Source organism: Notothenia coriiceps, unplaced genomic scaffold, assembly GCF_000735185.1.
Source record: "Notothenia coriiceps isolate Sejong01 unplaced genomic scaffold, NC01 NC01_scaffold00030738, whole genome shotgun sequence".
NCBI classification, from domain to species: Eukaryota; Metazoa; Chordata; class Actinopteri; order Perciformes; family Nototheniidae; genus Notothenia; species Notothenia coriiceps.
The window spans coordinates 4264-19277 of record NW_011363439.1 but is presented as its reverse complement, the minus strand read 5'-3'; the positions used below and the strand labels follow the sequence as shown (position 1 = coordinate 19277).

General features: G+C 40.8%; 1 protein-coding gene across 2 annotated transcripts; it reads left to right on the top strand.

The window, feature by feature from the left end:
* Positions 1-216: 216 nt before the first annotated feature.
* xirp1 (xin actin binding repeat containing 1) lies at positions 217-11697 on the top strand. 2 transcript variants are annotated; one of them, XM_010787585.1, is made up of 6 exons: positions 217-427; positions 1294-1372; positions 4837-4988; positions 5173-5214; positions 6346-10806; positions 11234-11697. In XM_010787585.1, the coding sequence occupies exons 1-6, from the start codon at positions 239-241 to the stop codon at positions 11234-11236; spliced, it is 4926 nt and encodes a 1641-aa protein (XP_010785887.1). In that variant the 5' UTR covers positions 217-238; the 3' UTR covers positions 11237-11697. The 2 variants fall into 2 exon arrangements, with proteins under 2 accessions (XP_010785887.1, XP_010785888.1); XM_010787586.1 differs by lacking the exons at positions 217-427; positions 1294-1372 and adding an exon at positions 2821-3009.
* Positions 11698-15014: the final 3317 nt, after the last annotated feature.

The following is a 15014-nucleotide window of genomic DNA, read 5'->3' as shown; positions in this document are numbered from 1 at the left end:
TGAGCAGTATTGAAAAGGAGGATCACAAACTCCAGGTAAAACATATTTGTATTTACTTATTACGAGCGATAAATGTAACAACCAATAAAACATTGCCAGAAATCACATACAAATAAAATGCTGCTTTCAGGTGTCAGAAAGCTGTGTTGATGGTGGATTGAGGAGGCTGGACACTGGAGGGGAGAATGTGGCCCTTAGCGGGTCTGGAAGAAGCTCTAATCTGTCCAGGAGCTGCTCCATGGACTTCCTTCCTCAGAGGGAGCCTTCAGGTACCAGAGCTCTGTGCGCCCTGTTTGAGTCCAAGGCTGGCCTTCATAAAAGCTTCACCAGCAACCCCCGGCTCAACACTGGCAGTAAGACAGAGAGAGACTGCCCTCTGCAGGACTGGAGAAGTCCCAACACCTCCTTAAAGGATACAACCAATCAGGTGTGTGAGTTTAGTTTAATATCAGGTTTCACTGAATTGACTACCTTTAGATCAGTGGTTCTCAACTGGTCAGGCCTCGGGACCTACTTTTTCCTTAGTCAATAGATCGCGACCCGAAATGTTGAACCACTCAAATCTATCCTCCTGTGACCCGCCCATTGACAATTTCCACTGTAGCTTTTACACTAGGATCTAAAGTTTAGATCCTAGTGTCAAAGCGTCAAATAGTGAAACATTATGGAACATTTCTTATTAGCTCTCTTTCTAAGCGTGAAATGTGTAGATGGATACCACTCTCATGTATGTACACTAAAAGCTAAAAAGCCAGCACTGTTAGCTTAGCTTAGCATTAAGACTGGATTAGTTTGTGGACTACTTTTCAAACCTGGAATTTGGCAATTTGTCCATTGTCCCCTTTTTTTAATGGACATTGAAGACATTTTGAACTCTCATGAACTGAAAACACACTGCGAAAGGGTTAAAATACCCTTAAAAAAACACTGACAACCAGACAACACCGTCAATTACAATATATCCTCGCTATAAAACATATCCTCCTTTACCCTCTATTTTACCTTTAATGGCACCATTAGACGACTAGCAACCAGTGATTTAAAAAAGGGTTTTAAATCAAGGGGAGAAGCCCGGTCGTTTACTTATAGACCTCTATACAATCTCACCCTTTGAAACCAGTAGAGACATTCAACAGGGAGACACAGTTGTATTGATATCCACATTAAACCTTTAATAAAGAAAGCGAACAAACGTTACTTCTCCAAAATATCAGACTTTTACATTAAGCTGTAATTGGTTCGGATCTTAACAGGCCCAATTCCCTAACCTCACTATATGTTGTTTATTCACAGAGAGCTGACCAGGTGGAAGGAGGGAAGGCCATGAACGGACTCCAAGAGTCTTCTGCCAGAGCATGGAGACACTCACATGGTGAGCAGCGGTGCTTCATTTCAGGTTTATAGTCTGAGATCTGACAGGGCATACAGGGTCGGTGGTTCCCTCAAAGGCATGACATCACTGTTGTATTCTGGGGCCACAGTGTGTCCTCACCTTACAGCACTATTGAAAACGTTTTGAAAAGTAAGAATGCCTTCTCTGATCTATGGGTGAGTAAACATTTGTGTTATTAATCCGTGTGTCAAAAACAGTGTTTTAGCATTCCCAAATGTCAGGTATATCCAATGAATCTGGGTTAAGTTACCAGAATAAAAATGCCAGGATCATCTCCTTGTGTTTTGAAAGTGTCACAATACAAATCCTGACAGAGTTGGGTAAACACTGACCACTATGTTCTTTGGCCCTGGGAATGAAGGAAAACAGCTAAATAAAGACGAGGATGCAGCAGTGTAAAGGCATAACTATGCGTTGGGCTTACGTTCTTAAGATAGAGTGAGGCTGTTACTGATGGCTCCGACCGTGACGCAGACCTTGGCCCTCGGAGCCAAGCCTATCCGTGTCAAGCAACTGATATCAGACAGCGAACGGTAGTTGACGCTTTGACCCTGAGATGAGTCTGGCGTGAATAAGACACATAGTTCACTGACCCTTCTGCTTCACTTCAAAGAAGTTAGCAACATATTTTTGAAAAATGATGTATACTATTTTCTATTATTAGTCCTATTTAAATGTCAGCCATTGACTAGCAACATAAACAACATTGATTTCATTTTATATCTTGAACCAGAAACCATGAAAATAGCACGTTTTTTCCCTGTAACACAAACTCTGAAAAAAACCAATTACATTTAGAATCCTTTGCTCTCAATTGAAAGCCTGATATAACAGAAATGATTGTTTAGAGCTGTAATTGCTTTGGGATCGAAAATGGTGGTATTAGATGGTTTCATTGGGGACGTTTTGGTCAATAAGGGTCTGACTGTCAGTACTTGTCTAAACTGTTTATGATAGTCTTATTATAGGAGCTTAGGTTTCAAATACATTTCAAAATAAAACAAAAAAGCACATCTCTGCCAAAATGTATGCAAAAATAGTTAAACTATAAATGTCTTCATTGAGGCACAAAGCTTGAAAAAAAAAGACCAATGACTATTTTGACCATTAGAAGATTAGAAGGCCACTAGAATAATCTAGTAGCAAATATGTGACAATACTAATATGTCTTCAGCTGTCTTATTAGTGAACAACTTTACCAAAAGGGACTTTTACTGTGTTTTTTTATTATGTTGCTCCCAAAGTGCCCTCCGACAGACATACTGCAGGTCCCACCCCATTCCCGTTATAGTGGGTGACAATGTATCTATGGGAATGGGAGGCGGAGGCCGGAGGGGTGTCCCAGTCCCTCAGTCACTAACAGAGGCGATTGACTCAGCCGAGTTGCAGCAGCCGCCAGCACTCCCTCCCAAAATAGCCCAAGTCTTTCAGTGGGGCAGTGGTCTCTGATAAAAATCAGCTGTCACCTAGACCACAGGACTAGAAAGAGTTTGGTCAGAGTGAAGCGACAAGCAGAGAGGAGACCGGCTGTATCACATTTAACAGGGCCTTAAGAGTTATCCAGCACACCCAGAGATACAGGGAAGAGACAGAGAACCACGCTGGATAGTATTTTAGTGAGTATCATGAGTATTGACTTGATTGAAACTGAGTGATTGTGTTGCTAATGTGAAATATACTGTATAATAGTGACGGAGAAAGCTTTGTTCTTTCGGATGTTGTTGGTCCGGGGAAAAAATATGGAGTGTGGTGGATGATCTTTATGTTTTTTCAGTTCATTCACAAGATTAAGTTTAAATTGAATATTGTGTGTTGATCATAAGTCACTGAGAAACATTTACTTTTAACTGATTCACTAAAAGGGTAAAACGTTAGGATTAATTACAGAGTTACCAAATTTGATTTTAAAAACGCCTTTGGCAGTCTGAATACTTATTGTTTATGGTGATTTCCTTATAAGTGATATCAGAGCTAAATAAGGTCACAGATTGGTGTACTGTAAGTGCATTGCTGGCATCTTCATTTAGTCTTGAGTGGCTATAAATCTCCAGCCCTTTATCCTTAGAAATGCTTGGAATGGGAGGTCAGACAACAGGAACTTGCAGTTGTCAGCTTTCCTTCTTTCTATCATCAGTCAAGGTGAACTATAAAACGAGAAGCAGCATATCTGCCATAAAAGCAATAAGGAAATTCAATATAATGTTGTATTATCAGGTGTAACACACCTGATAGCACGATGTGCTGTGTGGGGCCCTCCTGTATGAGCCGCCTTTTGGCATGCAGGTTTTCATTACAGTCTGTGAATGTGGCTACAATCGCCAACAGCTGACGGTGGTGAAGGTGGTGGAAGTGAAGAACAAATAGCAACTGCATTTCACCACCATTTGTACAGCTGCCAGCGGCCCAAAACACCCCCTACATTGCTGTGCCGCTAATAGCTCCTCTTCATTCCTGGAGAATCAGATCAAAGAGATGTCAGGTTGGGAATCACAGAGAAAGGTGTTGGACGTCAAAGAATTCACTTTGATTGGTAACAACTGGATGTTGTATATCTGGCAGATATTGATGCCAGTGTATGAGTAATGATAAGTTGACCTCTCAGCTGATTGGGTTAGGACTTCAACTGGGCACGCATGGCGCTCATTCTGTCTGCTCACCCATCTATGAAAATAGTTTAAGTCCGGACTCGTGAGAGGCGCCAGCTTGCTGTTCCATCCTTTTGTCCTGTTGGGGCTTAGCGTTTGAAAAGGGGAGGTGTGTTCAAATCTGAACATTAGTCACAGCCGGATGGCCTGAGCAGCACTCTGGGCTGACCTCTGGTCATATTGTTTGCAGTGCTGTTGTTGTTGAAATACTTTCTGAATTCAACATACCTACCATATTCTTTACCGCAGAGTAAAACAACCAGGTGAACTAACACATATCAAGCTGAGGTATTTTCCATGTTTTTCATGGGGTCAGGCAGGCACATTCCTTTGGTCAGGTTTTGATGGTTTGATGGCAGAGAGCTCACACAAACAATGTGAAAACAATCCGTGTCACCCCAGCTGAGCTAGCAGTTGCTGTTTTGGCAGGCAGCAGGCTGGCTGTGTGGGCCTATTTGTCATGTCACCTATGGGTTCAAAATCTTCGTAAAAGCATTTGTTTGTTACTATGTCACATTTAACTCATAAGTCCGCCAAGCTACTCAAAATCACTGGATGCTGTTTACTGTTTGCCACAAGTTAACAGTGAGTTGTAACAGTGATAAGAAAGCTCCCTCCATCACTAAAAATACACCCACACATTGTTATCATTAAACTTGTCGCTGGCACTATACACACTTCACACTTGTTCTGGAAAACGTGTCAACACATCTAAACAAGCAGGACAGATACTTTCCCAAGGTTATTTTACTTAACATGGTATCTTATATTTTAATTATTGGTTTATTTATTTTGCAGATGATAAATATAGTCCATCACTGACTAAAGGAGAGACGCCAACAAGACAAAGCAGACACAGGATATCTACTTCCTCCTCGGTGAGAGACAGATCAGCTCTCTATCTGTCAAGAGCAGCAGCTATCGACTCCACAGGAGGCTCAGCACAGCCAGTGAGTTCCTGAAATGCCTCTCATTCCTCCCCACACACGGAGGTCAAGGGCTTCAATGGAGAATAACCACTATGCTCAGCTCCAATTAAAGCACATGTGAAGCACTGCAACAACTTTCTCATAAAATAAATGAACTAACTCATATATCATGCTGATCAAAATTACTTTTTTTTCTGTTCAATAGGAAATTGTCAGTACTTCAGGAACAAGTGCTAAAAACAGCAAGGTACTGTATAGTTCACTCACCTTTCTCTACTGCAGTGTGAGGGTGCTGCTAATATGTGTGCTGTGAAAATGACTCTTATTTTGCTTGAAAATAACCAAAACACAGTTATCCTTTAATTAACATTCAACAACTTAAGAAGCAACATGAAAATATCATATAATGGCATGAGTTAGGAAAAAGCCATTCAATACAACTTAGCTGCTTTTTGTTCAATAACAATTTATTTCACCTTAAAAACAGACAATGACAAGTAATGTATTTCTGGTTTTTCTACCTTTTTGTTAACACCAATAGCAGACCAACATTAGTATTTATATTTTTTGGATTTCTTCTAAAACTAAATATTCAAAATCTCAACGTGCTACACAAATAAGTGTGAACATTCAATCTTGATAAATTACTATGGAAGAAAACCGTAGTAAAATACCGAAATAATAATTACCATTTTTGGACAGTAACACATTTTCTAATGTTTCCATACTCCAACTCACTGGATTAAAAATAAAACAATAAAAAAATACAATTAATTCCCACACAGAATATGAACATTCTTAAAGCTGCTGCTCATGTTGAAAAACCCACAAGTATCTATAACCCAACTCCAAGTGTACCCTATAGCTCATAGTTTGGGTTTTGAAGACCCAATTTACTATTTTGATTCAGTTGCACTCTTCTCGCCAGTGTTTTTTTTTTTCGGCAGCCGACGGCACATTTCTGCAAAAAAGCTCTAAAAGCCTCTAAAATACTCTAAAAGAGTATCTGTTTCGCACAGAACAAACAAAATGAGCAACCAGCTAGTGAATATGGTGGAGCATTTAGTGGCTAAAATAAATATTATTCACAAATGATATTAGTCAAGGCAGACATTTAGTTACTAATGTAACTTAGTGCCCTTATGGTATAGACTGGGTGCCTGTGTGATGTCCGCTTACTAACAGCTATGAAGTGTTGAAGCCTGGTGTGACAGAGGATGGTTTGCTGTGAAACACATCAAGCGAGCAAGACAAAGGTAAAGTATGGCTTCACTTTGTTAAAATGCATGTCATTCTCATATTTGCACATATCTTACATAATAATCTGTTTGATTACTGAAACCTGACCATTTTACTCCCATCTGTCTTTCATTTAAAGATGGCCGAACCAGCCAGGAAAATCACAGTTTCCCAATCAGCTCATGATGAAGACAACCTGCCTCTCCCACCACCTCCTCCCGTACCACCTAGACCCGTTGACTATGAAGGGCCTTCCGCCTTCAGTAATCTCCCTCCGCCTCCACCCAAAGAAAGCTTTTCCTCGATCCAACAACAACGGCAGAAGAGTGAGCTAAAGAGGCTCTTCAAACACATACACCCAGACCTAAGGGCAAGTCTTGATGACGTAGACGACGATGAGATAATGAAGGCAGTGCAGCAAGAAAACACTCAGGCAGCGGATGCAGCTTATCAATGTGAAGTGCAGTCCATGAGGTGGATCTTTGAGAACTGGACTCTGGACAATATTGGGGATCATCCTCATGAAACCAAGAAGCTAATGGATGATGAGGAGTTAACAGGTGGAAACGTCAGGGGCACCTCCTCCATGTTTGAGCACATTGACAGCACCCAACAAATGTCTACTAAAAGACAGACTTCTGTCAGAGGCGATGTTAGAACATCAACGTGGCTGTTTGAGTCCCAATCCTTAGATTCTCTAAATAAATTAAAAAGAGAAGAAGGTGAACTAGTCGAAGCAATGCTAAAAGATTCAATCCAGCCAGGAGACGTGACAGGGGCACGGCTGCTTTTTGAATCTAAACCATTGAGTACCCTGGGACGCTGCAACTCCATAGAAGACTATAGCTTCCTAAAATTGAGATCTGAGCTTCAGGAGCAAAAAGGAGATGTCCAGAAGACTGTCAAACTCTTCCAGGCAGAACCTTGCTGTGCCATAAAAGACAACAGAGGCAATATCCATGAGATTAAATCCATCTGCAGGGAGGAGATCAACAGCAGCAACATCAGCACTGCCCGCTGGCTTTTTGAAACCCAGCCATTGGGCCTCATTAATAAGGGAACTGATGGGGTTAAAATAATTCGGGGTATATCTCTGGAAGAGGGGAATCGAGGAGGAGTTGATCAGAAGAGGTGGATGTTTGAAACTCAGTCATTTGACACAATACAAGAGGTCATTGGAGAAGACATGTTTGAAGGAACGGTGGATGAAAGAACAGGAGAGGCCGATGTCCTAAACAAGAGAAAGCTCTTTGAGATGCAGCCCTTGGCAGCGCTGAAAGGAGATTCTGAAGAAAAGCCTTTGGAAAAAGAAGAAATTATTGCAGGTGATGTCAAGACTTCTATGTGGCTGTTTGAAACTCAACCCATGGAGACCCTTAATGATAGCTACGAAGTTGGCCGTTTGAAGAAAGTTACTCTTTCAGCTGAAGAACAAGGTGAAGTCAAAGGCAAAAAACAGATGTTTGAGAGATGTAGTACTCAAAAGAACACCCAATCCAAGGAACAAGAGATTGAAAAGGGTGATGTGAAGGGATTCAAAAATCTTTTTGAAACAATTCCTCTGAGCAAAATTGCTCATTCTGATGAAGAAATAATTGAGGAGGAAAAGTCTATTGCAGCAGGAAACGTAAAAGATAACAAAGCAATGTTGGAGACAACTCCTTTGTATGCAATAAAGGACAGCTCTGGAAACCTCCATACAGTCACAACAGTAAGCAGAGAAGAATTAATCAAAGGGAAGGTCCAAAACTATAAATGGATGTTTGAGACCAAGCCTTTAGACAAGCTTGCAGAGGGAAAAGGAAATGTAGAGGTGATAAAAGGCATCACCAGACAGGAAGATATGATGGCCGATGTCAATATGGCGAAGTGGCTTTTTGAAACCCAAACAATAGATGGGATCCATTCTAAGTTCAACCAGAAAGAGCAGGATGCATCTGTAGAAGAGGAACCTCGAAAAGGTGATGTCAAGAAATGTACTTGGTTATTTGAGACCCAACCAATGGACATTTTGTATGACAAATTTGAACAAGTAAATGCTAAAGAAGCCATTGACAAAACCAACGTCAAGTCCATTACTTGGCTTTTTGAATCACAGCCTCTAGAAAGCATTAAAGATGGCGAAGAGTACAACTTGAAACTATGCAACACCATAAAGGATTCTGTTAAATCTGAAGTTGGTGTTCAAACAGTCAAACATGTGTTTGAAACTGAACCGTTGGATAGCATTAGAAAGGATGCAAATTCTGAGCACAATGAGAGACGTGTCAGCCAGGTCAACTTTCAGTCTGGAGATGTCTCACGAGTCAAAGAACTGTTTGAATCCCAGTCCATTGATGAAATAGGATCAGTAATGGTGACATCGAATGAACAGAACCAAGATGAACACCTCAAAAAAGGTTCTGTACACAAATGTACTTGGATGTTTGAAAACTGTCCAATGAACCAGATGAATGAGGACAATGAGGATGGAAGCATCCGGAGAGTCAGCACTGTAGAAGGTGGGGATGTACAGAACAAAAGGTTTATATTTGAAACCTCCTCACTGGACAAAATCCACAACCAACCCCTTGAACTGATGTCCGACTCTGTGGAAGAGCCTCCAAGCAATGTTGATGTGAAGTCAAGCACCATGCTGTTTGAGTCCCTGCCACTGTATGCGATCAGGGACAAAGAAGGCCAGTTTCATGAAGTAACAACTGTGAAAAAAGAGGAGGTAATGAGTGGTGATGTAAGAGGAGCAAGGTGGATGTTTGAGACAAAACCCCTTGACGCTATCAAGGCAGAGAAGGAGGTTTACGTGATCCGAGCTGTTACACAAGAAGATGTCAAGAAAGGAGATGTCAAATCCGCAAGATGGAAGTTTGAGACACAACCTTTGGACTCACTTACCAGCCGAGATGAGCCCTCTGTGAGGGTTATTGAAGACTTTGGGAGCAATAATGTGCAGCTAAATAAACAGATATTTGAATCTGAGGAGTCATGCCAGAAGTTCACGCGAATGGTTAGTGTCACTGACGTCCAGCAGGGCGATGTCAGAACCTCCACCTGGCTCTTTGAGAATCAAACCATTGACAGTCTGAAAGGAGAACTTCAGGAGCAAGGTCCAGTACAAGCAGTACACAGGGAAGACAGTCAGAAAGGGGATGTTAAACGCTGCACGTGGCTGTTTGAATCACAGCCACTGGACAAGATCAAGGAGCCTGAGGATACTTCAGTGCAAGATACTGAGGAGGAAATGCCAAAATCTGATGTGAAGTGCACAACCTGGCTCTTCGAGACAACTCCACTGGACAAAATCACTGCCAACAGTATTGCTGACACCCTGTCCTATCTTTACCAAATGACTTTTGTTCATTCAAGTGGCATCATAATAGAAGCAAATGAAAGCAGAAATGTTAACATGGCAAAATATCAGCTTGAAAGCAATAAAGGTGTGCAAATCCAGAAAGAAGAGGTTGTTGGTGGTAACATCAGGAACATCATGTCACAGCTTCTGCTCAAACCAACTCTGAAGCCCCAAGTTAGTCTTCTTAGAGAAGTGGAGAAGGGTAAAGTGAACACCACAGTCGTAGAACTTCCAGTCTACCACTCATCCACAACTATCAACCTCGAGAGGGATACAAGACTACAAAACATTGTCCAGATGATCGATGAATTCCTTTCCGAAGATAAGGATTTAAAAAATGGAATCATCATGCAAGAGACTGCAGGGGGGCAAGCAGAGATGTCAGTTTATTCACTCATCTGCAATTCTGAAACCAAAACTGAGAGTCACGTTATTGAGAAGGGAGACGTTAGGTCTACGATCGGAAATCTATTAGCTACGGCCAATAGTCAGAGGACTGCAGTGTCGTGTAGGGTGGATGAAAATGAAAAGGGAAATGTCAATCTGTACAAAAGTTGCATTGAGAAAGGAGATCTGAACTATCTGAAAAGTCTTCACACTGAGGCAATAGGAGATGAAGTTGATCACTGCCATCTGTCTGAGGAGCCCCTTGAAATAGTTCAGGGGGATGTAAAGGAAGCAATGAGAAACCTCTGTCAACAAAAAGAGCAGGTGGAGCGAACCATTTCTGATGTTTTGCCAGGGGATGTAAAGAACACCAAAAAAGTGTTTTTGACGGAGTGCCCTCTTGGTGTTGAAAACTACCATCCAAAAGAAGAAATAATCGCTGGGGATATCTTATCAGCAAAGCAACAACTTGCTTTGATGCAACATGCCGTGGTGGAAAAAGAGGACATTGTGGCTGGCGACATCAAGGCAACAATGCAGTCATTAGAACGTGCAAAGAAACAGAGCATGTGTGTGGAGCGGGAGATTGTTAAACCTGGAACTATCTATGACATGAACTTGTCAGGTCCTGAAATAGAAGGAAGTCAAGCCCAAAAAGAAGTTATTCTAGCCGGAGATGTGAAAGCAGCCAAAAAGTCTCTTGAGTTCGCTAAGCAGCAAAGCCTGCATCTGGAGCGTGAAGTCGTTGTCCCTGGAAAAATATACAACCTGAATGTCACAGCACAAGAGGAAAGCTCCTCCACAGTGATGCAATCTGCATGTTCGTCTACCTCCAGAAGCCAGCAAACCAAGACTTATCCAAAGGTCAGTGTTGAGAAAGATCAGGAAAGCCATGTTTCCTTTGAGGCTTTTCAACAAAGTGCAGATATAATCAGTAAATGTGCACCAGAATCACTGCCACCTTTTGTAGGTTGTGAGCCTAATGTTCAGACAACAGAAAATGAGACAGAAGAAGTCAGAGGAGATGTGAGGGCAGCTATTAGGTCTCTGCAGTGTGCAGCAACAGAGCAGAAGCTCCTAGATAAAGAAGATATTGTAAGAGGTAATGTCCAATTGGCTCTGCAATCTCTTGAGAAGTCTAGTGTAAATGTATCCAAAGGAGACTATAAAGCTGCAATGATATACAGGAATTCAGGAAAGGCTTGTTCAGGGAGGAGCAAGACTGTTCACCAGCAGTGTGTTGTGGTGTCTGTGCCTCCATCTGACACAAAACTGTCTCCTTCAATTTCAGTAACCTGTGAAGGAAAACCATCGCTAACAACACAGAATTCAACGACCCACCCTGTAGCAAATGGAAACTCTAGATCCTCCAGCTCTGTGTGTGAAGCTCCATCTCCACTCCCTCAAAAGACAAGTGAGAAACTGCAGGAGCAGAAGCCAGCTTTACCACCAAAGCCACAATGGATCAAATCTGTAGTTGTAGAAGATGAGAATATTTTAGCTGCTCCCAACGTCCCTTGCACCATTACAGACAACATAGAACGCCCAGACATCTTTCCAAAACCAAAGAAAAGCTTTCCCAAGCCTTGTCCAGATAAACTTTCGGAAAACATAACACATGGCCAAACCAGTAAAGAGGCCTTACATGAAACATCGCACCAAAACTGTATTGAAGCATTCCATGACTCAAATAAAACGCAAGAAAGTCTACCAACCCACTCAAAGGTTCAGGAAAATAAGAAGCAAAAGAAAATACTTAGAGGAAGCAAATCAGAAGGCCTCGTCATGAGGTTGAACAGCACTGAAATGGAGATGGACAGAAATGTAATACAGAAAATCAATGCAGCTGAGGAGATACAAATGTGCATGAAGAATTATGCAGAAGAAGGTAAACATGAAATGAACATGAGCTTGCAGGCTGCTCTACATAACTTCGAAAGAAAAAAGAGTGAGACTCAAGAGAATAGAGTCCCTTTGTTGTCCAAGAGGGTAAGAGTGATAAATGATAGTGATAGTGACCATAAGCAAACCAACAATACCTCAGCTCAGCAACACCAATCATATCCCAAAGATGAACGCAACACTGATGACGCACAGCACGTACAGCAAAACGAAAAGCCACACAAAATTGAAGATAAAGTTGTTTTAAGAAAAAAGAAAGGAAGAGAGACAGACGACCAAAGAAGACAAAGGCTTTCTGTCCACAAGGAAGAGATCATGAAGGGAAATGAGAAAGCGGCCAGTGAAATCTTTGAAAATTTGAGGAAACGAGAGGAACTCAAAGGAATCCTTTCTCAAGTGCAAGAGATGGAGGGAGAAACGTTATATGAGACTGTCCCTGTGTGGATGGTTACTCAAGGTGGAAATGCAAAGCAAAGTAAAACTGGAGAAAAGAAGGTTGAAGTAGAGACACAGGATGATGATCTAGAAAGCATCTCCTCAGTTGAGACAGCATTTGAAGATCTGGAAAAGGCAAGCAAGGAAATAATAAATCTGAAGGAAGAAACTTTAGCAAAACTTCTTGACATTGAAGAGACCATTAAAAAAGCTTTGTACTCCGTTTCCAACCTGAAATCTGAGGCTGACATCGCAGGGTTGTCGGGACTATTTGATGAATCTTTAAAAACTGAGCAAAGCTTTCAACCCGCCAACAACATCAGGAAGATCAGCATTGGCTCAAGCAAGGTCAAATCAAGTCAAATCAAAGAGGCATCTGCGGGGAATATGCAAACCTATTCGGACTCAAATCGTTCCAAACAAGAAGTGCGCAGACAAGTCCACAACAGGCCACTCATCAGACAGTCCTCATCCCAGTCTTCCCCATCATTCATCTCAATTCACTCAGCTGCCAGAAAGCCTGTCGAAAAACCAAAGCCACCCATGTCAACATTTAAACCAAAGGGTGATTCTGAAAGTTGTCATGACGCAAATAGCGATCGTGGACATGAGTTTGCTGTACCGTTAAAAAATGGTCACAGCCCGGCACAACGCAAGGTCAGTGTGCTCGAGGTGAAAACTGTTCCAGAGCAACCCGCAGGAATAGTTGGTACAAAGACAGTCAGTGAAACATACGAAGAGACCGATGGCTTTGGCAATGTATTTGTTTCTTCTGTGACTTCCACATTTGTCACCAAACAGTCTGAAAGCAAACCATCGGCACTGTTTGAAGTAGTGGGGAATCCAACAAAATGCGAAGTCATGACATCCCCATTAATTCGAAGATCTGCTCGCCCTTTTGAAGAGAAAGTGTTGAGCACTGCCAACAATGAAGGGACTGTGTTTGTAACATTTAGCCAACCAAAAGACAACCTCTAATTAGGAGAAGAATAGTTTCCTGAATTTAATTTTAGGAAAGCATTTTATTCATTTGTGTATTTATTACAATTTCTGAAAAGGTTTTGTCGGTCATAAAATTGATATTATTAAATTATGGAAATGTTGACATTTAATACAAATTTGTTTTATATATGTTATACTGTAACCACATGATAAAGTGTTAAGTTCTTGTATTAAAGCTAAGCATAGTTGATGCTGTATATTCTGTTGTGTAAATTGTCAAATAAAAACAATTTTGAAAGATGTGATTGTGAAAATGACTGGTCTCTAATTATTGTTCTTTAAAACTCAAAGTTTATTAGATATAGAAAATCATCATATCACAAAATGTTTACTTCCTTATACATCTTAATGACGCTAGCTTTAAAAATAATTAAGTTTACTTAAAAGAAAAGTTCAAAATGTTGGGAAATACACTTTGCTTTTTGGCAGAGTTAGAAAATAAGATTCATACTGCCCTCATATTTCGCCGCTTAACAACAAATATGTTTAAACGACAATAAATCATTACAATAGAAGGAAAGGCTTTAATGAAATGTTTTACATACCTTGAACTGAATTTGTTTTATCACCATAGTTCGGGTCACCTGCCAAGGATACATGCTCTGCCTGTTTGACACCTGTCTATCCAATGGAAAAAATGGTGGCCAATAAACTTATCCTACACAACAACTGTTTCTGCTGTAAACACTGTAAGAAGAAGCTCAGGTGAGAGATTTTTCAAAGTAAAAGGACTCAAATTAAAAAAGACATTCACCACAATCAATAATATAAATCACTAGAATGTAAATTCTAATGTTAATGAAAAAACACATTTTAAGAGGATTTAGAAATGACATTTTGATTATTGCAAATCTCCAATGAATTGAAATAATTCACAGCTGATTAACAGATATGATGAATAACAAATCATGACAAATAAAACATTATCTAAATTAAAGTTTAGTTTTATATTAAAAATGCTTTGTTTTACTTTATTGCAGCATCCACAACTATTCTTCTCTTTATGGGGAGTTCTACTGCATTGCTCACTACCAACAGCTTTTTAGAAGATCAGGAAATTATGATGAGGGATTTGGGCATAAGCAACACAAAGACCGCTGGCTTCAGAAAAATAAAGAAATAGAAGAGACAGACAATCGGCCCACTCCCAAAATAAATAAAAACAGTTCAAACACGTCCAATGACTCCAGAGAATCCACTGATAGTGTGAGAAGGTCTGCAAGAGACATAGGATGTAACAGCAGTGCTGATGTTAATGGCAAACTGAAAAGAAGCTGGCCACCAGAGAAGAAGAGACCTGTAGTTAATCCAGCACAGTTATCATATGTAAAAAATAAGACATCTGACATTGGCAAAGCACTTACTTCAGAGCATCAGAAAAGTGACAACAGCCAATTAAAGATCAACCATGGTGGGGAAATACATGACAAAGTAAAGGCACTCTCAAGTTCCATCATTTCAGGAGTCAAGGAACGATCTAAAAAAACCGGTCATAACTCAGCTGAGAAGTTTCCTCCAGGGGAAACAAAATCCAGGAGTGATCAAACCAATGACAGCATCTCTCAGAGAGTGCTCAACTTTTCTTCACCCCACAAAGAAAAGGGTAGCACTGTGACAAACATGAAAACTGCACAGAAAAATGTGGCACTGACCTCCAAAACAAACTTCAATACGTCTTCCAGACCAGATGCTTATCCAAATAAAGCTAAGAAGTCTGTACGGTTTGCTTCAAA

Coding starts and splice junctions, on each gene's coding strand:
- xirp1 (XM_010787585.1), top strand. CDS start 239: ATGGACTTCCTTCCTCAGAGGGAGCCTTCAGGTACCAGAGCTCTGTGC. Junction 1,373..4,836: donor AGCATGGAGACACTCACATG/GTGAGCAGCGGT, acceptor TTTATTTTGCAG/ATGATAAATATAGTCCATCA. Junction 4,989..5,172: donor CAGGAGGCTCAGCACAGCCA/GTGAGTTCCTGA, acceptor TCTGTTCAATAG/GAAATTGTCAGTACTTCAGG.